The 23,256-nt window shown below is 39.7% G+C and overlaps 1 protein-coding gene across 9 annotated transcripts in view; it reads left to right on the top strand.

Annotated features, from left to right (window-relative positions):
- The first annotated feature begins 437 nt into the window (after positions 1–437).
- Positions 438–23,256, top strand: part of TENM2 (teneurin transmembrane protein 2) — a 979,180-nt gene continuing 956,361 nt past the window's right edge. For all 9 annotated transcript variants that reach the window (XM_062189665.1, XM_062189666.1, XM_062189664.1 and 6 more), the window contains exon 1: positions 438–663. In XM_062189665.1, the coding sequence (XP_062045649.1) occupies positions 438–663 (226 nt within the window). The remainder of the gene's footprint in view (positions 664–23,256) is intronic.

The raw sequence follows: 23,256 nt of genomic DNA, 5'->3' as shown, positions 1-23,256 counted from the left end.
TACAGCAAAGATGGAATATAATTAAGGAAGGGTGAAACCAATTTAGCTTTAAACGGATTCACAACAAGATCTTAAAGAGATGGACTTATCCAGGCATCTGTGAATATATAGACAATCAAAAGATGAGAGTTTTTTGCTCAGTTTCACCCAAAATTTCTTAAGTAGGAATAAAATTAATTTACTGTATTGAATTCTTTTCTTTAGGCTGATAATTTAAGTATCCATTACTCTTTTGTGATAGAGACTGTGCAGGGCTGACCAACTTTGCCTTGCCATGTTTTCATCTGAGTCAGAGCATGAGTCAGAGCTGAAGGCAACATTTCTTGCAATCACAGTCTTGGTCTTTTCCTTTGATGTTATTAGGTGGTGAAGTGACAAGTGCCAGAACTCAAGCCTGACTTTTCTGAAAACATCGGCATTCTGCCCAATCTAGAATAATGGATGTCAAGGACCGGCGACATCGCTCTTTGACCAGGGGCCGATGTGGCAAAGAGTGCCGCTACACAAGTTCCTCCCTGGACAGCGAGGACTGCCGCGTGCCCACGCAGAAGTCCTACAGTTCCAGTGAGACTCTGAAGGCCTATGACCATGACAGCAGGATGCACTATGGAAACCGAGTCACAGACCTCGTTCACCGGGAGTCAGATGAGTTTCCTAGACAAGGTATGTAGAATTGTTCCCACCACTGATTTGCTCTGAGCTGTCTCACATTCTTGACTTACATTGTTGCATGTCAATGACTGATGCTGCTGGAACCTGGGTACCAAGCAGTGCTGTTAGAGTTTAGTTTAAAAGAAGCATTCCTTTTGTCTTCTCGTACTCCGTTGGGTAATACAGCAGTGCATTTTTAAAGGATTTGTTTATTTATTTATTTATTTGAAAAGAGCAATAGGGAAAGAGGGAGAAAGTGGCAAAGAGATCTTCATCTACTGGTTCATTCCTCAAATGGTGGCAATGGCTAGGACTAGGCCAGGCTGAAACCAGGAGCCAGGAGCTCCATCCTGGTCTTCCATGTAGGTAGCAAGGTCTCAAGCACTTGGGCTGTCTTTCACTGCTTTTGGAAGCAGATAGACTGGACCCGAACCAGCACATTAATATGAGATGCTGGCATCACAGGTAGAGGCTTAGGCTGTATCTTTTCTCCTGGACAGTAAATTCTTCGACAACTTGATGGTTGATTTTGGATACCTACTGAGGTAGGTTTTGGCAGACATGACATATAGCCAGCTGTTGGCTCCATGAAAGGCATTCCAGAGACTAGTGCATCTCAGTCCTGAGGAGCCAGAGATTATTTGAGGTTTTCAAACTCTTCTCTTCAGGTCCACTCACAAGTTTTCAAGACTTAAATTGCCACTGCTCTACACATTGGGCTTTTCAGCAAAATTCTCTTTGAACAAATGGTGTATATTGCTTGGGAGATATTTGAAGCTCCCATGCATAATAAAATGTAGTTTCTTCCTCTGCCAAAATGTGTATGAGTTAGAGATTTTTCCTTTTTGTGTTTTATACCATTTGTTGGCACGTGTATGTTATCATCTAATTCCGTTGGTAGAATTTTCCCTTCTACTTTCACTTTTATTTTCTTAGGGTGTTTTGATTCCTTTTATGGGGAGAATATTTTCTGTTGGCATTGTCTTTATATTCAGTAAACATAAAGAATTCAGTCATTAGTCCAGGGTTGCCATAAATGCTTCAACGTGTAGCCTGAAGCAGAGTAGTGCTGAGAGGCAGTGTGGTCAAGTTCACTCACCAGCTACCTGTCATGCAATTTGAGTATAAACTTTGCCTTGTGTATTCAATATAATGACTCAGCAAAATTATAAGTGAACATTCAGACTGTGGTGAGTGCACGGAGCAGGGTCATTCTGCCAGCACCAAAGGTCTGGACCCTGTTCTGCTAGGTTATTGCATCATTTATTTTCTAACATTGATTCTTTTTTTTCTTCGTGTTCTGTGTCCTTGGCAGTACATGTTGCAGTGTGTTTAATTCTTTATGATATACATTAGCTTGGAATTCCATTCCTGTTTCCTTAGCTTCCTGAAATTACTTTTGCTTTTTTTTTTTATTTCGTAAGGAAAAAAAAACATGCACACAATATTATCCTTAATAGTAGTTAGTGTCATGTCCAAGATTTATACATCTATTTTCCAGAGGATGTTTCTAAAAATATGGCAACTTGTACTCCTAGTTTTGCCTAACTCCAACTTTTATATTTAACAGAATATTAAAAAACAAACTCAACAGAGATAATTAAAATTATGCATTCATTGCCATTATTGTCCTGTACAGAATACTATTTTCATTGCCTTGTTTTCTGAGTTATCTTCATGGAAATGAAACAAATGCTGATACTCTTCCATGAGAAAGCTGGGGCAGCAGCTACCTTAAAATTGCTCTGGACCAAAAGCATTTGCTATGTTGTAATATCAACAAGTGTTTTAATTTGTTAACTTTTCACATGACCCCAAATTTCTATTAGTAAGAATTATAAAAAATAAATATGACAAATCATGGCTTCATTAGTTGAGTTCTTAAATTTGCAAGAAAATATTAGGGAGCCTGTCTGCTCTTTCCAAGGGCTTCACTAACACAACTCAAATGTTTTGAAAGGGGATGCATATCTGGTGTGGTGAAACCTTCCATTTTCTGCTGGAGTTTGTGTTTCATTTACAGTGTGGCTGCATACATTTTTGTTTCTTGTGATTCTCTGCTGAAATACAGCTTCTTATTCCCAAGTCTCATTAAAGGTGCATCCTGGTTTCTGGATCATTTTGCACTGAACTGCAGATTCCGGATTATTGTTGAATTGTGGATTGGCCTGTCACCTTTTCCCTCATTAATATTTACATAAAACAAAACTAAATGCTGGGGTTTATTTTCATATGTACCTTTATTCTTCCTGCTTAATTTTGTTCTCCTTCATTGATAATAATGGAAGTTGCTTGGCCATATCGAACTCATAGTTTTGCAATTAACAATTCACACATGCCGCGTGTTGTTATTGAGCCCATATTTGTTTGTGTAATGTGTTTGCATGAATTAAAAACTGCACAGGCCAAAAGTAGAAATGAAAAGGCATTGGAAAGTATTTGCATATGCAAGTGCAATTCTTTCTGAAGACATCTATGAATTTATGCATGAAAATGTAGTCGGAGTCTGAGTGGATCTACTTTGATGGGTTCTAAAATTGAACTCTGCAGGAAGTAAATAAGCACATATTTAAGGAGAGGAGGAACAGGAGATACAATCTGGCAAGCGGCACATTCGGCTTGAAACTTAGCCACTACAGAGAGGGTTAAAATAAATTTTATACTCAGTAATAACAATAATTTTTTTAAATGTCATGCATTTCCCATTTTATTTTCTTATTCATGAAATCAAAGAGCAGGATCATCTCGGTACTTATTAGCCTAGAGGTACATTAGCAAGGATCATAGTGAGATCATCTCCTGCTGTATTCTTATTTAAAACCCAAGACACTGATCATAAAACAAACACGCTTCTCACATACAAGCAAGTTTGGCAAACACAGTTGGATGACTCTCCAGATGCTCAGAGTGGAAAAGCATTGCCAGCCAGTGAAAGTGACGTGGGGCCTAGAGTCAGACCTTGTCCGGTTCTACCAGCTGGTCTGCTCAAGTATCAAATGTGAGAACCTGCCATATCCCAGCAGGAAAAGTGGGCCAGGTGTTCCCATGAGAATCTTCGGGCTGCTGCAGTTAAATCACACAGTCCTTGCTTGCTTTCAACAGAGTCTTCCTGTGCCACCTTCTCTCGTGGCCTCTCCTCCTTAGTGGAGACCATGCAAATTACCTGTCTGGCCTCTGTTACGCTGGGTCCTTTTGATGTGAAGGGAGAAAACTGCTGACCTTAGGTCTGTGGCCACTGGAGTAATTAGTAATTAGTAGGTGACTAATCCTGCACTAAATCACATCCTAGTGGTCTGAGAGTTAACGCATCTGCCAAAAGTGAGCAGAAATCTGATACCTGGTCCGACCCAGCCCCATTCCAACCTGTGAAATAGATGGCACGTTAAATAAGGAAGGTCGGCTAAATTCCCAGGCAGGTTGTACAAGCTTGTTCTCTGGGACCCTGAAAGTAGGGCGTCGATCAGCATGATATACAAGACGTCCTCCTGTGGCTCACAAGCCTGAGGACAGACTAGAGTTCTGCTTTTCCATGCTTATGTGCCTGTAACCCCAGTCTGCATTCTGTGCTCTACTAAAATCAGTACATTATTTTCAAGCATTAAAACAACAATAGTAACAATAGAATAATGACAAACATGTATTGAACTTTGAGGTGCCGATCTAAGCTTTTTGCTTTGCATTAACCCAGTTAACATTCATAAAACATTGTGGGTTGGGTACTATTATTATGCTTCTTTTCTTGGGTTAGGAAACAGTTTTGCAGAAATTAAATAAGTCACCCAAGGTAAAAACAGAGTGAGAGGGGAAGGCTGTTTTCAGACCTAAGGAACTGGCTTCAGGAACTGTGTTTTAAACACAGTTAAACGTAGTTCTTGTCTGATAATCTTCCAAATAAATGACAGCAGCTCCAAAATCAGTTATTAAACCTTTAGAGCCCAAGGGAGCTCTATGATGTTCAACTTATAAGCCTTTAGTAGGGGTGGTATTTATAATATCATTCACAGGCTGTACCAAATTATCAACTTAAAAAACTAGCTTGCTATAGATCTATCAAAGTTTGAGTCCTACCTGTGGTCACCTTGGCAGGACCGGACCCAGTGATTTCACAGACCTTATACCGCCCCTTTGCTGGATGTTCCCCACCACTGCTTTAAAGGACCAGCACTTTTAAATATTTCTTAATAATACAGGAACTTATTAACATCGGTGGACACAATATGCACCACCACCGGCCTCCCACCCTGCTGATCTATGTTCTTGGTCCCTTCCATTTATCTTCATGTGCACAGCCATCCTGGATTCTCTGGAAGTTCTAACACCTCTCCACCAACCACCACTGTAGGAAAATGTTTCTAGGGTAGGAATGTGTGGCACACTCTCGACAACGATTCTCTGCTCTTCCTTAACGACATCACTTTTCTGCACAAGCTCTCAACATGGAACACTAACGTAGAAAGGTGTTGCTATCTAAATGATACTGCTCAGGTAAGCGGAACTGACTGGTTTCTGTGCCATCCAAGGCCTGGTGGGCCAGGGAGTTCAGCCAGGCTTCTTATTCCTCAAAAAGCCCTTCTTTCCAGTTAGCTGCTCAAGTCTCTTGAGAGGGAGCTGCGATTGAATTCTTTCTCTTTACCTCTGCCTGTCTGTCTGGGTCAAGGTTGAAGAAAGAATTGGGGGAAGATTGGATTTTTCAATGTATGCTTGCATTGGAACTCTCAGTCAGTTCTAGCAAAAAAATAAACTCCAGGAACTCTTGATGTACTTAAAAAAATACACACTCACACACACACACACATTAGGCTAGGTTTGATTTGGGTACTTTACAAACTAATTCTTATTCCTATGATCTTTAAAATAATTTCAGCAGTATATTTTTCTCTGTGTAATTTAGCATAAAATAAATTTAACCCGTGTTAATGAGCTGAAAACTCATGACCTGTTAGTAAGCTGGAATGTTACCTATATTGATTCAATTAGAAAATGATTGTTGCCATGCTTTGAAAATGTATGAAGTTGTGTTTAAATAGTTCTGTTGCTGCTACACCCATACAACAGTTGTAAAGGTTCTGTGTTGAAAACCCCAGTGCTTTAATGTACTCCAAAGAACACTTTGAAAGTTTTGGTCAAGTTTGTCATTCGATTAATACTTAGGAGGTTGAACCATACAAGAGTATTTCAAAAATTGTGAGAAAATTAAAGGAAAATAAGCCTCATTTTGAACTCTATGTAATTTCTTAATACCTTTTTCCATGAATTTTGTGATGATCTCTCATATGCACAGGTTTTAAAATTTTTGACTCCATAATAACCTTTCTTTTATTTCACTCGGAATGAACTTTTGAAAGCACCTCATTTGTTGAGAAGGTTGTTTTTAATTTCTCCTCCTACCTCTAGGTGGGACTTATTTTGATAACTTAGCTAAGATAACACAGTGCCACTTAATTTTTAATTATGTTGTTGGTTTAAATAAAGCAAAGAAAATCTTCAGATAAAAAGAATCTGCAGACTTTTGTTGTTACATGATCTCTTGTCTTGTTGGCTGACTTGAACCCTTGTTTGTTCATACAGGAAGCATACAGTAGAAAAATTAATAATGCAAACCTTAAAGCTAAATTTTGTTTACATCCCAGTGTGGATATGTTGTCAGCAAGGCCTTGATTAAATTCTTCAACATAGCCTGAATCTCATTTTCTCTGTCTGTAAGAGTTTCCACCCTCTGTATTATTGGTGTTATTTCTTTCAATTATGCATTAATCATGCTGTGGACATTGTCTTTAATTTATTAAGTGCCATGTAAATGGTAATGGTAATAAGTATAATTATTGTCATTTTTATAATCTTGCCAGTAAAAATACAGATCACCTGTCCTCCAACCTTGTTAACATTCTGTACAACAGAAATATTTTTCCCTTTGAATTTGTTTCCCATGACTTGCAAAAATTCTGACACCTTCAAACCCAGAATTTCTCTCCTTGTTGATAGAGTATGTCTGACTCCCTGTGCACTATACCATTTGCTCTCAGAGATGAGCATAACTCACACATTATTTCTCTATTTTTAGAAAGGAATGAACGATACCATCTAACAGCTGTCAGTTGATACCAATGCACTCCAAGAGAGTTGCTAGTCAGGCATTTTTACAAGTGAAAAACAAATCTGAAGAAATGCTCCAAGGTAGTATCTTTGGACACTAACAATATTAAGCATGTGCATTTAATGGCATGTAAATTAATATATACTTTAGGAATGAGTTTAATTAAGAGAAAACTGAATCCATGTAGAATTCCTTGATACAAATTAACTCATTCTCACCATTTTACATGTAATAATTTAATAATTTGAAGTCTGTGTCACTTATCTGTATTTCCTTGTTGATATTCATTACCCTTCTAGGAATGTATCCATATTTTTTATTTTTTCTTTGACAGGCAGAGTGGACAGTGAGAGAGACAGAGAAAGGTCTTCCTTCCATTGGTTTACCCCCCCAAAATGGCCACTATGGCTGGGGCGCTGTGCCGATCCAAAGCCAGGAGCCAGGTGCTTCTCCTGGTCTCCCATGCGGGTGCAGGGCCCAAGGACTTGGGCCATCCTCCACATTCCCGGGCCACAGCAGAGAGCTAGACTGGAAGAGGGGCAACTGGGACAGAATCCGGCGCCCCAACCGGGACTAGAACCCAGGGTGCCAGTGCCGCAGGCAGAGGATTAGCCTATTGAGCCGCAGTGCTGGCCGAATATATCCATATTTTTAAGAACTTTAGCCATTGGACAACAATCTTGTGTTTGGTCATTTATTGTCCGCTGTCAATCCTGCATTCAACTTTGAATCTAACTTTCTTTGAATCACCTTCCTTTTCTTTCTCTCTCTCTCTCTCCTTTTTTTTTTTTTTTTTTTTTACAGATTTATTTATTTATTTATTTGAAAGAGTTACAGAGAGGCAGAGGCAGGACCGGGTTGGGGGGTGGTCTTCTATCCACTGATTCACTCCCCAAACAACCACAATGGTCAGAGCAGAACCAATCCGAAGCTGGGAGCCAGGAGTCTCTTCTAGGTCTCCCACGCTGATACAGGGAGGGGCTCAAGCACTTGGGCCATCTTCTGCTTTCCCAGGCCATACAGCAGAGAGCTGTATTGGAAGTGGAACAGCTGGGACTTGAACTGGCATATGGGTGCTTTACCGTTTACACCAGTTGCTTTTCTCTCTACACCAAAGCGCCAGCCTCATCCTTCTCTTTTTTAGTGATATTTCTCCCTAGTGTTGCCCTTTTTCTACCCTTTATTCCTTGTGCCACTCCATTTACAATATCCTTATTCATGTGGTGTTAGTTGTCACTATTTTCCTTCTCAAGTATACTTAATTTACAAATGGTACCCCTGCTCAAATTACCTTCTTCAAGAAGACATTGTTTTCAGCTGACCTCAATGGGCAGTCTAGCAATGAATATGTACCTGGCACCACAGTCTCTTATTTCTGACTCTTTTTACATGAATCTGTTCTTCAGAGAATTCTGTTTGAAGGTGTCTGTTGGTAACCCCAGTTTGACATTCCCCTCCCTTGGTAACATCTTAAAAAGAATCCTTTTTCTCTTCTTCTTGTGATCCTCAGCAGAACATTCTCAATGAAGATTCACATACACCTTGACCTGGGACGTAGGTAGATGACCTCATGTATGACTTTCATTGGCCATGTCTTGGACTTAGCTGTAAGCTAAGCCCAAAAGTAGCTTCTGTTGAAAAATTCCTGAACCTGATAGAATGGATTCCCTACAAGAAAGAAAGTTCCTGATATGAGTAGTCAATAAGGAGTGCGAACTCTCTTGATAGCAGGTGATCCCAACATTAGTGGTTCTAAAGACCAAGCCTTCCCTGAGTCAGTTTCTAAGCTCTACTTGGACATTCCTAACAGCTCTTTGAAAATTCCTTCTTTAGCTATTCAGTTAAGAAAGTGAATTATTTTCTCTCAATATCTGTTTAATTTGTTTTGTCGGTGTTGAGCGATTATTCATAACACTTAAATTTTAGGTAATCTTTTAAGACACCATCTTTTTCTTAATTATTTATATTGATGTCCACCAAATAATATCGGTTGGTGCTTTTCCACTTATCTTATTATTTCCAAGTTTGTCTTCCATGGAAAATTTAGAACCTTTCAACACTGCACAACTGTCCATCATTTAAATTGCTTCCTTCTCTAAGTCTTTCTCATGTCATATTTTGTGTATCATAAACAATTTGTTTCTAAAACTTTGTCCAATTTTGCCATGTCACTTAAAATTAATTTAGAGCTATTTGGGAGTTTCCTATAGGACTACCATGGGACACAATAATAATGCAAAATGATTTCTGGCCTCACAAAGCTTGACAATCTTAAAGAAGCAACATATATTTGCAACAAGGTACATTAAGATAAACACTACAAAGGGAAAAATAATAGATGGTTTTTGAGAGGAATCTAACCAAGAATTATGGATCCAGGGATAGACTTCATAATATTTTGATATCCTTGCATAACATTGAAGGATGAGGAGCAGTTGGGTAGCGTATAAGACAACAGTGTTTAATCAAAAGCTATAGCATATGCAGAGGTCTAAAAGCAACACTGCTAGGTTTTTTTCAAGGATCTAGTTAGCACAGTAAGGAGTGGGGGCATCTAAGATAGGGACACATTGGGTCAAGAAGATATTTCAGGGAGATGGTACTGGTAAGTTTATGGAGTATGTTTCAGAGAGGCAAGATGGCCAGTGAGGTGAGTAGGAAAGCTGTGTTTTCATCTGCCCCAACAAACCTAGGGGCCTGAACTGAGATAGTAGACATGTTTGGGAAATGTGGGTAAACAAAAGTTGTTGGCTTTGTAGGACACTATAAAGTGGAGGTGTATTGTTCTGAGACTCTTGGGCACTGAGTACTTCCTTCTCTCACAAGGAGAATAGTGCCTTTCTGACACGCTGTTGACGTAAAGAGTTAGGAAGGTCAGGCCTTGTAAACAACCCATTAAGTGCAAGCGCATAGATTGTTATTACAAGTTCCCCTGGAATGCTGTGCATAAACATTAGGATAAAACTATTTTGTAAAACAAGAATTTGGATTATTTTCTGCTTAGCCTTGTTGAGTTCCTGCCTATGCAAAAAGCAATACCAAAACAAAGCATCTGACATCAATCCAAGGCAAGGAAAAAATGGGGAAAGGATGAAATTACCTGTGTCCCCTGTGCAAATCATAATACCATTGATGGTGTGTGACTGTGGATTTTTTACATTTCATATGTCCTTAGATCCTCTATGTGCAGTATTCTTCAAAGTAACTATCTGTGCTGTCTTTAATTGTTGCAGAGAAGCTGAGCTGTATAGAGATTTAGGAGTTTGAAAGTTCATTATTTCATAGGACTTCATGTGATCATCCAGGAAAAATATACAAGGAAAGAAATAAGGGTCATCTATGAGAATGCAGTTAATCTGGAGTAGGAAGAATTTGCTGTGAAGATATTCAGCAATAAAACTGTCCTTCCCTTGACATATCAGTCTAAACCTCACCTGTTATGATCACAGTGATAGTTTTATTTCCCTTCCCACCACTCAGAGTTGGCCTTCTTTTTACCACCTAAATCAGATGTCAGAGTCGGTGTTTATTGCCCATATTTGGCCTTTGGATTTGTTTTATTTGGCCTAAAGATGGCTTGAGAACCTTTGAAGCAAGTGCTGTTCCATCACATTCAAGTTTGTCTCATCTCTTTTATCTTATCCCATTCCTCCTCTTCAGTCATTCATTTAATATGCCAGGGCCCTGAAGCTTGTTGAAATTGCAAAGATATCACAGATACTCCATTATCCAGCTCTTCCTTGGAGAATACCTCTGTCCTATTGCAAACCTATTCATCTTACAAGACTTGTTTTACTGACTGCCTCTTCAGTGACACTTCCTACCCTCTGAGTTCCTGTTGCTTTTAATAGGTTGTTATTGATGTTACTATTCTCTTTATGAGCGAGTCAGCAAGCACTACACAAAGCTTCCATGGCTGTTGTGAAAAGGCAGATACACAAAGTGCTCTGTAATGTTGTTCTGTGACTCATAGATACAATAGCAAGAGAATTTGTTCTTATTAGTGACTTATTTCCTCATCTAATGAAGTGAATTTAAAGCACAGCCTAGAAAAGGAAAGGTGGAAAATATGGTCTGTATGTCTGTCTAGCATAACAGCACCAAATCCCACATCAAGGAATGCCCATTTGAAAGCTGTCTACCACAACCCTGGCAGTCATGTAGTGAATTGTACCAGTACTTGCTTTCTCTGAGTATTGATGATGCATTAATTCTAGCAACTTTGTCAGGCTGCTGCCACATGTTTCACTTGTATGTTTGCAGGGACTTACTATGTTTATCGTATGTGTAAGAGGTATTTCAGTGCACATGTGATCAGTGTCATGATGCAATTCTGACTAGTAACAGATGGAGGGACTGCCAGTGTCTGCTGCACAGAGACTTTCACTGTAAGTCAGTGTCCTGCCCACTGATGAATCATCACACTGATATTATCAAAGGAGACATTACATTTTCAGTGTCGTGTTTTAGGCTTATAATTTAATTTTCAGCACTGGCAATTGTAGAAGCATCCTCAGGGACACATGAAGAGCTGGGGGTTGGTGTGCGCCAGAAATGCATTCGTGTTCATTCCCTGAGCACCTTAATTGGCATGCGTATCTCACAAGTTCCTTCTCTCCTGTAGCTAAACTCTGTCACACCACCAAGTTATTCAATATTCCTCCTCCACTGACTGCTTTCCTTTCCACTGAACTTCAAGTCAGATCTACTTTAGTTATAAATCTCTGCTGGGAGCGATCAGAACAAACACTGAGTGTGCACAAAGATATTAAAAATAAGTGCAATGCAGACTTATTTAATAATGTTATTTGGAATATTTTACCAAAGTTACTATGAGTATTATGTTTAATGCATTTTCTCTGAGACAGAAAGATCTTTTTGAGGAAAGAAAGAATAGAACAAAACAGAGTAAGTCACTTGGGCTTTGTTGCATTCTCACCTAAACCTGTTACTCTCCATTCTTCCCCAGGTCTTTTTCTGTGGCCAGAACCACAAAACATGAAGCCTCTTTGTTTACCCTGATTTATGAATAGTCAGCATTGGGCAGTAGCTGTCCCAGTGGGATGTGTTGTTTTAAAAATAGCTTGAGGCATTTTCCTTTAAATTTCCCATATGCACTGCCACCTTGACTGTGTAATGTATGCTTATCGGACTGTCCTTGTATAGTTCATGTATGGGGAATTAAAGTGCTAAATTTGTTTGTAGTACTTTGGACCAAAATGTGAAATCCATTGAGAGAGTAATTCCAGTGGGTTAAATTTTATTTCTGTGGATCTATTTGCTGCAGCTGGAACACTGATAGATGGAAGGAATCTAACTTTAATGTCCTTACCAAAAATGAAATAAAGAAAACATCCATTTGACTACAGGATAAATACCCAAAGGCCAATCAAATCCTATGCCACATGAGTATAAATTCAGGTGACACTAACATCTAAAAACAACCCTGTTTGCCTGGCAGCCTTGAGTTCAAACTCTCCTAAGGTGACGGTGGTATTTCATTTAATGCTTGCACTCTGACCCTCATGGGTATGTGTTGCCAAAGCTTTGCCCAGAGATGACCCAGTTAATGCTTTCTGCGTCAGGAACCCAGATACTGAACAGCAGGGAAGCTCCAGCAAAGTGCTGAGTTGTCCTAGCTGAGCAGTGTGTGGATGGGATCTGTGGCCTAAGGCCATGACGTTTCTGCCTCTGGACTGCAGGCGAATTGTTGGTTCTTCTTGGGGAATTTGGAAAACCCCAAACTCAAGCCTCACCTTACTAGCTAAATCATAGTCCCTCAGGCGAAGGGCCTAGACATCAAGAGTTTTAAAACCTGTGTTTTCATGTAAATAAAATGTCTTGTGGGATTTGAGTATAAAAGGAAACATAGTATACAACTATTTCTTTTTTTAAAATTAATTAAGTTATTTTTTATTTCAAGGGCAAAGAGAGACAGGCATTTTCCATCCACAGTTTCACTTCCCAAATGCTTGCATCAGACATGACTGGGCCAGCATGAAACCAGGAGCCTGGACCTTCATGCATGTCTCCCACACTAGTTGAAGAGACTGAAGCACTCAAGTTTCTACCTGCTGCTTCCAAGGGTACAAGTTAGCAAGAAGTTGGCCCAGAAGTGGAGTATAGGCACTCTCATCTGGGACGAGGGCATCCTAGGCAGTAACTTCATTGTCAAATGCCTGCCCCTATAACCTTTTCTTTCAATAACTGATGGCATTTTAAGTTCAGAGGACCTTGTGCTTAGTATAGGAGCATATAATCTTTTCACTGAAGAATCCTTAAATGTTATAGAGCTTCCTAATTCTTTCAGGTTGGAGCTGATAAATGCTGTGTAGCTGAGAGCTTCTTATGTAGTGTTGCTGTACCAAGAGTGAGCAGCCATGTGCCAGTGTGTCTGGTGTTACAGGTCCCTGGTTGCCATCATCTACTTCTGTGTTCCTGAGTCAGATGAAACAGGTGGGCTGATTCTTCTCACACATGTGCTTTTCATCTTGTGTTCTGTTAAACATTAAAAGTGAGGATTTAATTTGAGCACCTGGCTTGGGATGTGGTGTATAATCAATTAATTATGTTAATTGATCCAACATCTTCAAAGTCAAAGCAGTAATCAGGAATTTGGACCCACCACAGTTAAAAGTAGAGGTAAAAAGTCCAATATTCCCAGAGGCTGTGTAAGTAAAACAAATGACTAAAGTAGGACAAGTTTTTATTTGTGTGCTGTTGTGATTGCTTGTGATTTGACAGGTGTCCAGTCAGTGCCTCTCTAGTGTGGTAGCTTGGTGCCCCTGGAGACTCAGGTCTAGCGTTGCCAGATCTCCCAAGGTCTCAAGAAAATTGAAAAACTTGGATTTGTTCATAAAATCCCTATATTTTAAACATTTCCATAATGGTCATGTGGACTAGTTTAAGCAGGGTTTGCCAGACATTCTGGCCTCATTTCTTGCCCTGGACCCTTCAGGTAATTAGATGCTAAATGCCCTCAGGGACTGAGATCATTAAACATGTGCAACCCCAGAAGTGCAGAAGTTAACCCCTGTCGGGCTCCTTTGACCAGTGAATCAGAAGTGAAAAGATAAGGAGCAGATGAAAATGCTCCTGTGCTTCATCCTGCAGGACACAGCCTAAACCTCCTTAGAAGGACCCAGCGCTATCATCATTAGGCGCCCGTGCAGTGGCCAGCACAGCTCCTCATTATTGTACTGGCTTCCACTCTTTGTCTTGTTTCTGCCATTTTCCGTAACTCTTGCTCCTTCGAATCACTTCCCAGGTAAACTACTTGTCCATGAGCTTTGTCTCAGTCTCTGTATTCAGTGCAAATTGGGTGAAGACATTTGGCAATCACTGAGTTTTAAAATTCTTTGTGTTGGCTCAAAGAAGACTTCCTGGAGGGCACATTTGACTCCTTAGTTAGGACATGGTTTATTTGCAAGTTGGTACTTATTAAAAGGCACTCAGTTTTTTATTAAATGGTACTCAGAAAGTGTGTGATTTGTGTGAGGAGATTGAAAAGTTTGTGAGAAAATGAAATTAAAAGATAAGTTGATATTGATGTAAAAATTATTTTTGAAAAGTTTTTGTTTACATTTTTTTGAAAGCAGACATACAGAGAGAGAAAGTGACAGAGAGACAGAGACAGAAACAGAGATCTTCTATCTACTGCTTCACTTCACAAATGCCCAAATGCCCAAAATAGCCAGGGCTTGGCAAAGCTGAAGACAGAGGCCCAGAATTCAAACTAGGTCTTCCATGTGAGTGCTAGGAATCCAAATATTCAGTCATCAACTGCTACCTCCCAGTGTATACATTAGCAAAAAGAGGGAATAGGAAGTGGAGCTGGGACTTGAACCCATGGGACTTCATCTCTATTGGATATGGGTGTCTCAAGCACATCTTAACACCAAATACCTGTGCCCTAAGTAAAAAAAAAAATTAAAAGCCCATTCATAATTTTTTCACAAGGAGAATTTTTCCATGAGCTTTTTCAATGTTCATATTTGATTTTTACTTAAGCTTTGTGATGTTTTCTTGTTGTATTTGAGTAGTTTTTAAAATAATTTTAATAAAGTTTTCATTTTAAAATAGCTTTAGATTTACCTAAAACTTCAAAAATATTACAGAGTCTCCTAGTTAAGTTTTTTTGTTGCTGCTGTTGCTTTTGGTACCAATGAGTTTTCTAACTGTGTAACAAGCAAAACTGGTGTCTTTTGTTTGTTTTGTTTTGTTTTGTTTCATTTCATTTTGTTTTGTTTCCCACTTAAGGCTGTCCTATCAAATCAGGGAAACTGTAGAATGGAAAGTGGTAAGCACACCCTATAGGTATCTGGAGGCAAAAATAATCCCTTACTCATCTTTCTCTCCCTAGCAAAGCTGAAATGCCCTGCACATGCATGTTTCATAAATATTTGTTAAACAGAGGATGCTGCTGTAATTCATTTAAATCTGAATGGATCATATGTAGTTCCTCAGTGCCCTCTATATCTCTACCTCTATGCCTCTTTTCCTCTGTCCACGGGGCACACTTTGGCCTTGGATTATTTCTGCTCCACCTGGGTCAGAAGGGAAGGAACGTTGGAAGACGAGGTTTTTATTCAGCATTGGCTTTCCCAGGACTCCCATCTCTCCTGCATGATCAAGTAATATTTGTAGCCAAACAAAGCCAGAGGTCCACCCTGGCTGCCCAAATACTGTGAGAATGTACTGGCAAATACCTCTATAGGCATTCACTCAGATGCTGAGTGAGAGCCAACTTCCTTTTTTTTTTTTTTTTAATTTTTTTTTCTTCCTTTGTTTCCCAAAGCACACATCTTGCTTATCAAATCAGTAGCTATCAAAAGCAGTAATAATGGAGCAGGCCTTGTGACACAGTGGGTAAAGCCACCACCTGCAATGCCAGCATCCTGTATGGGCATCAGTTCGTGTCCAGCTGCTCTACTTCCAATCCAGCTCCTTTCCAATTCTCAAAAAAGCAGAGGAAGATGGCCAAAGTGCTTGGGCCCCTGCCACCCATGTGGGAGATTTGATGGAATTCCTGGCTCCTGGCTTTGGCCTAGATCAGCCCTGGCCATTTCAGCCACTTGAGAAGTGAACCAGCAGATAGAAAATCTCTGTTTCTCTCTCTCTCTCTCTCTCTCTCTCTCTCTCTCTGTCTTTCTCTCTCTTTCTGTAACTCTGACTTTCAAATAAAATTTTTTAAAAAGTCTTAAAGAAAGCAGTAATAATAACACATGCCACAGTTTCAGACTCAGATCTCACAACACTTATACAAAATATTTTTGTTAACATTTTTCAAGAAGCTTGTGCAGCTTGTTTGCTTGAAAAACCACAAAAGACTCCATCTTTGTTGGCAACATAACTTTTGTTCAACCTCAGTTTACATTTATGAGGATGATTGATTACAGGTCATTAAATTACATGAAAGTATTATATTGTAAGCTGTTTATTTTCTGTCCCTAAGAGAATTTGAAGGATTCAATGTTGTTCAGCAGGAATTCACATTTTAAAAAGGAATTGAGTCAGAAACAAAGTAAACAAAAGCTGTTGTCATTAAGTTTTGTTTTATTTGTTTGTTGTATTTGAGAGGTATATATACAAACACAGAGAGAGACGGACAAACAGAGAGAGTGAGTTCGCATCTCTGGTTTATATCCTAAATGCCTGCAGCAGCTGAGTCTGGGACAGGCCAAAGCTAGAAACTGGGGATGTAATCCAAGTCTTCCATTTGAATCCAATTACTTATGCCATCACTGCTGCCTCCCAGGGTCTGGGTTTCTGGGAACCTGAAGTCAAGAACTAGAGCTGGGTGTCCAAAACAGGTACTCTGATATGGGATATAGATATCTTAACCATAAAGCCACTCCATTTTTTTATTAGTTGATAATGACAGTGCTGGAAGTTTGACCTACTGGTTAAGCTCCTACTTGGGATATATGTATATGCTGGAGTGCCTTGGTTTGAGTCCCAGATTGGCTCCTTATTCTAGCTTCCCACAAATGTGTACCCTAAGAGGTAGCAAGAAATGGCTCAAGTAGGTAGGTTCCTGCTGCTCATATGGGATAGAATTCCTGACATGTGGCTTCAGCCTGGCCCAGCTCTGGCTGTTGCATTCTTTTGCAGAGGGAACCAGTAGATAGGAGAGCTCTGTCTGTCTCTCTCTCTCTACGCCTTTTGAATAAATAAAATAAAACAACAAAAACAAGATAGCAACAGTACTTTTTACTGATCACTGCCTTGAGTTCCAGATATTTCTTCAATGTACCTTATATGTATCAATTCAACATCACCCCTGTTTTAAAAATGGAGAAACTCAGGTACAGAAATCAGAGCTAAAGATACAGGAGCAATTAATTGGAGCACTTTCAGCTGGAGGGCAATGCCATATCATTGGCATTATGTTCAAGTCACTGGCTTCCCAGTGGAAGAGATGTGAAGGGATTAGAGTAGAATTAGGAGCCACAGGCAAAATCCATGTGCACTGCTTCTAAGGAAACAGGGTCCCAAACCTTCGAAGAGGTCCAAGTGTGTGTGACAGAAGTTCTGAGAGTCTGAGTTCACTCACATGCTGAAAGCAGTAAGCCCACTCCTTTGCTTCAATTTGCTAAGAGTTATGGACACAAGTAGTGGCTTTCTTGTGGGGTACAACACAGTACCTTCCAATCTGTTCATGGACCTTTTCAATAAGTCTTTCTGGAGCTAAACAGTGGACCTAACCCTTCTGTGCTTTGTCTCAAACCAGTTGTCCTCCACTAGGATCTACTTCCTTGTTTTCAGTGCCTGAAAATTGTTGGCCTCTTCCTCCTCAGCCATCCTTAGTGGACAGTGAGATTTGTTTCTTGGCTTTTGAAAGGGGATTTAATTCAGTTGTATCATGACCCCTTTTTCAAAAGAGGAAAAATAAAACCAATAATACTGTTGTTCCCCCAATGCTATGCATCCTTGCTATGTGGTCTGTCACAGCTGCCTGTGCATAGATGACTTTCACAGACAGGTGCAGGGATGCCAGCAAAGCCACAAGCTGAGGAAACAAAAGAGTTGACACTAGCTCATCTTGAACATCCGTTGAGCTGATGTTCAAGATGATGTTCTGCATGTTCATTATACTACTTATTTGGCTTTCTTGACAATTACTCTGAGAACATTGTCTTTCTGGAACTTTCCATCACCATGATCTGTTTTACCAATTCAGCAGTACCATCATGCCCTCCTTCTTTTATCTAAAACAGGGACAAAAAACTTGTGAAAATAGTTTCAGTAGCTTCCACTTACTGAACAATGACTGCGTGCTCCACTGGTACCTTCTGGAGTTGATATGTGACAAATCACCACCATGTTTGGGGGCAGCCGATGTTGAGAGGGGTTGGTTTCTCCATTTATAACAGGCATGTATGTAGAAGATTAGAAAGAGCCAAACATAAGCAGTCTGACTCCAACGGCTGCTATTGGTAGGCACTGGAGAATATCTGTTGACTGACTATGTAACAACCGCAGTTTGCTCCGCAAAGGGCAGTGGGGAGAAGTCACATCCATATGTCGAGATGCTCTGGGCAGACAGGCTGCTGGAAAGCAGAGTGTCATTAGAGCTATTAAGACAATGCAGAGGGTTATTTTGGTGCTCAGATCTGTGCAGCCAGATGGAAATCGTAGTTCAAGCTTGGTGTTGTCAGACAGCAGAGGCCATGGGCAAAGGGGAAGGCACGGGTGAGTGATTTTTGACTGTTTGTCTCTAATGTGTGTGGCCAGTGTCACTCCCATCTCTGATGGCTGTGATTTATTCTATTATACTGTCAGGATTAAAACACCTTAGCAGGAGAAAAATAAAGGGAGGGATACAAATGCTGTGTCATTGATGTGACAGATGCTCTTTCTCTGGAAACCGTAGACGATGAGAGTATGGAAACTCTCTCAAAAGTGCCATGACCATACAATGTCAGAGCCAGACAGACCCTCGTGGATCATCTATTTCAAGCCACTCATTTTAAAGACAAGGAAGCTAAGCCTGGGGAGCTAACATGGTGGCCAAGAAGACGCAAGCTCCTAACGTGGGAGCTACAACCCAAGTTCTCACCTCCTCATTTAGCATTCATTAAGCTGAATCACCTGCTGAATTATCTAAATCTATTGTTGCCTCCCCTAAGTTTATAGAATTGACTTGTCTATTAAACATGTGCTTATATTTTTTAAAAGGGGAGGGAAAAATAGGAAACACAGTTGGAAGATTCCTTTTCCTCTTCAGTAGCCATGTAAATTCAGTGTTCCTACCGGAACTGTGGTCCTTAGTTCTTGTTGATTTTTTCCTCCCTCTTCTTGCCTTTCTATGAACAAAAGGAGACACTGCTCACCTGCTGCCCCTTGTTAAGTGATGGGGTCAGCCACTCTGCCTGCTGCTGCTGCTAGCATCTTGCTGTATCCTCACCCACCTTTTCATAGACCTCTTCATCCACTGTCTCTCCCCATCTCCCGCTGTTGCTTGTGTGCATGGAGACAGAGTATCAGAGCAAGTCAGAGTTCCAGCCCACAGAGCAACCCAGCCTCTACCTGCTTTTCCACCTTGTGCCTAATCCTTTCCTTGTTCCTCTGTGCTCTGGCACATCACATTTTTCTGAATTCCTTACTATCAGTAGAAGAGCATGCAATTTGTATCAAGAAGATTCAGCTTTAAGCCGAATCATTACCACAGTGAGCTAAATCACATCAAGTTGGGCAAGTCTTAGACAGGTTTCTCTGGGCCTAATAGTTCCCATCTACATTGAAATGCTCTCCTACTGTGGTTTTGTTTTTTGTTTTTTGTTTTTTGGTTTTTTTTTTTTTTTTTTTTTTTGGTGTTGGGGGGTAAAATTCATTTATGAAAAATATACTTTGTAGTGAGTGTTTATTCCCATCCAATTGTTAATGTGGATGAAGTACCTGGTTTCCTTCATAAACTCCCAAGCTCTGTCTAGAAATCACCCTGTTCCAGGCATATCCATGTGCTGACCAGGACCTCCTGTGGCATGTTCTGTCCCAGCCCAGGAGCTGAGCCCAACAATCACTAAAGCCATTAGACTTTCCTGGTGCCAGAGAGTGTCATGTTCACCCTCTGCCCATGCTGCCCATTAGAGCCATTCTATGAACACCCAGAAACATGTTCATTATCCTTCCAACTCTGAGTTCTTATCATTACACAGCATTAATTCTACTTACCAGGTTATCAACATTGTTTTGAGCCCAAATCTTATAAAGTCCTCATGTACATATGCCTTTAGGCTCTTCCTGTAGTCTTTTCTCTCTGAGAGGTGAAATATGCTATGGGTTAGGCTTGGGGTTGAGACCAAAGTGTTTCTATTGCTCTAAATTCTAATATGGAAAATAGGAGCCCATGGAAAATTGCCACTTTAAAGATGAACTGAGGGAAACCACTGGCGAGGTGATGCATGTTCCTTCTCTGTCAAATCTCAATCATAGACCAACCGAACCACTTAATAAAAGTATCATAGAATTGCCTGGCATTCTAAGTTACCTAATTTTGTAGGGGCTTCACTTTTTATCTACAGGAAATGTTTGAAAAACCAGACAACAAAATCCCCAAAACCTTCCTTACAAAAATGTTGTCTCCCCTAATAAGTCTTCTGCATTGTATCAACACCAAGGCAAGTGAGCTGTGGACGAAGAGCCACAAAAATAAGTGAATAAATAGATACAGTAAGAACAAAGACTGCTGATCTCCTTTTCTCTGATCCCAGTGCGTTGATTCCAGACTAGGAGCAATCTCTTGCAAAGCTTAGATCCAGAAGGATGTCTTAGACAAAGGAATATCTGTGAAGATCTTGGAGGTCTCATTTGCTGTGGGTTTTTTTTTTTTTTTAATTAAGTCCTCACTCCCTTTCAAACCTAAGGGCTGTGGTAAGCACACTGAACCTGAAATCCAGGCTAGATGTTTGTGACCCATGGGAGATCACTCAGTCAACACATATTTCACCTGAAGCTGATTTTGTCTTTGGTGTTGCTTGGGAGCTAGGGATCAGACAGGAAGAAGGCACAGTCCAAGCTCTCAGAAAACCCTCAAGCTACTGCAGCAGTGGTGAAAAGAGCCATGTATTGCTAAGACCATAGATAAAGTACCTGGTAGGTGGAAGCACAGTCTGATGTGAGCAGAAGGCAAGTCTTCTTGGAGACCCTGTGGTAGAAAGACTCTGTGCTGCGCGTCAGGGCTGAGTTTGTTGAAGGTTTCCAAAATCCATTTAGGTTTGCTCTGGTGTGAACTAGGTTACTAAAATAGACAGAGAAAATAGCATCCCAATATTTAAATATATGATTACCCTTTCTTTATAAGTACTTAGCTGGAAATGTCTTAGGATGAATACTAAAGCGCCTATCTGTGAATGTAGACCATATTGGAAACAGATTTACTGTCCCGAAGTGTACTGCTTACTCAGCCATCTGATGAGATTTGAGTACCGAGCAGTTTGAGAGGGATGCATAGAGCTGTTTTATTACAAGATGCTGTTATGAGCTATAGCAGCTTTCCTTATGCTCCACGACTGTCGCCAAACAAGTTACATGAATATAAGCAGTTTTATTTGCAATTTTTTGCTTACATTTTCTTAGCATATTCAGATTATAGTTTCTCACAGCCCAGCTCCTACTTTTGTTGAAGTCCCAGTATATTGCTTCATTTTGAGCCAAAAGGAGCCTTTAAAAATATCGATAGAATTAGTGTTGGTGTTTATGGATGCTGTCACCTGGTACTTGTGTAAAAATTTAAAAAAAGATAAAGAAGCATTTTTACTTTTGAATAGCATGTATTTATATCAAAGAAAACTTAATACCTACATTAATTAGCTTCTTCTCTGATCACAGGGCACTGAGTCTGAAGCAGGAAGTTTTGTGTTTTGAGAAATAAACAATTTGAAATTTCATTTTAAGAATGAACCCAGAACGATGAAAAGAAGAAAGAATTAATTTCATATGAGACTTGTACACTAGGCTTGGTGGTTACATACAAATTATAGGCTGGAAAATTAGTGTTGTTATTTCCCCTTGAATGTGTGAAAGTGAATAAGAGAAATTGATGATGTTAATAAAAATGATAATAACAGTAAATTAGTTTATACTGAATGTAAATAATTGTTAAACTGAGACCTGAGTGAACCTCAGATAGCTAGGGACTTGGTATAAAGCCAGTTTATTCTTATTTTCTCAAGCATCCTTTAGATGTAATTAATTGTTGTTATTAGTAATTAGAATAAATATTTAACATACAGTGTTCAGTACTCAGGGCCTGTCTCTTTATATCTGTTTTTGCAAGATAGTGTGTTCAGTAGTGTATCTATGATCCAGGTTTGGGGAACATGAGACTTTTGTACATGACCGCGTAACCAAGCATCCCCAAGAAAAGCAGCAGGGCACCAGCTGCTGGGGCTGAAGCTGCTGGAGTCATTTGGACGATCAGTCTTCAACAAGTATTTTAAATTATGTGCGCTGGATTTTTTTGTAGTTATTAAAGCAATTCATAGCCATTATAAAGAATTTGAACTTAAGTATTTAAAGAAGAAATGAAAACGACCTATTATTTTATCCCTCAATAGTAGTTGCTAGTATCATTTTGGTATACAAGGATGCTTCAAAATGTTTGTGGAAAATGCAATTAAAAGATAAGTGCAAAATGTTTTTAAAACTTGTGGAGTTTTTTCATAATACTTGCTTTCTGTGAACTTTTTAAAGACCCCACATATTTATTTTCTAGACTTTTAGCTCTTTGTGTGTGAAAAGCATTTTCAAAATTGGAATTATGTTTTATTTAGTACTCTGCTCTTCCATGCTTGTTGTGAAGAATGCTTTTCTCCTCCTAAAGTATTTTTCTGAAAAATGATTCCTTAAACAACTATGTGGCATGGTCATATTGATGTGTTATTCTGTACATACCTGCTCATTTTTTTAAAAAGGAATTTTAATTTTGTACTTTTTTGTTATTCATTGAACAACATTCCACACAAATCCTTGTGCATGTCACTCATTTTTTTAGAATAAGCTTGTCAGCAGTCCAAATGATGTTATTGTAAAGCTGAAGAAAAGCACAAATAGACTGGACTTTTTTTTTTAAAAGATTTATTTATTTTTTACTTGAGAGTCAGAGTTACACAGAGAGAGGAGAGGCAGAGAGAGAGAGAGAGAGAGATGTCTTCCATCCGTTGGTTCACTCCCCAATCGGCCGCAACGGCTGGGATGCGCCGATCTGAAGTCAGGAGCCAAAACCTTCTTCCAGGTCTCCCACGTGGGCGCAGGGGCCCAAGGACTTGGGCCATCTTCTACTGCTTTCCCAAGCCATAGCAGAGAGCTGGATCGAAAATGGAGCAGCTGGGACTAGAACCGGCGCCCATATGGGATGCTGGCACTTCAGGCCAGGGCGTTAACCTGCTGTGCCCCGACTGGACTTTAATGTAAGTTAAAATGTTTAGGAAATGCATCTAAAATCAAGATCGTTTATTAAAACATAATTAAGTTACACTTGAAAATTATATCCTAAAATTTTTAGCCAC

Source organism: Lepus europaeus, chromosome 4, assembly GCF_033115175.1.
Source record: "Lepus europaeus isolate LE1 chromosome 4, mLepTim1.pri, whole genome shotgun sequence".
Taxonomy (NCBI): domain Eukaryota; kingdom Metazoa; phylum Chordata; class Mammalia; order Lagomorpha; family Leporidae; genus Lepus; species Lepus europaeus.
Note: the sequence above shows the minus strand (reverse complement) of the source record. Positions and strands in the feature narration are given on the sequence as shown.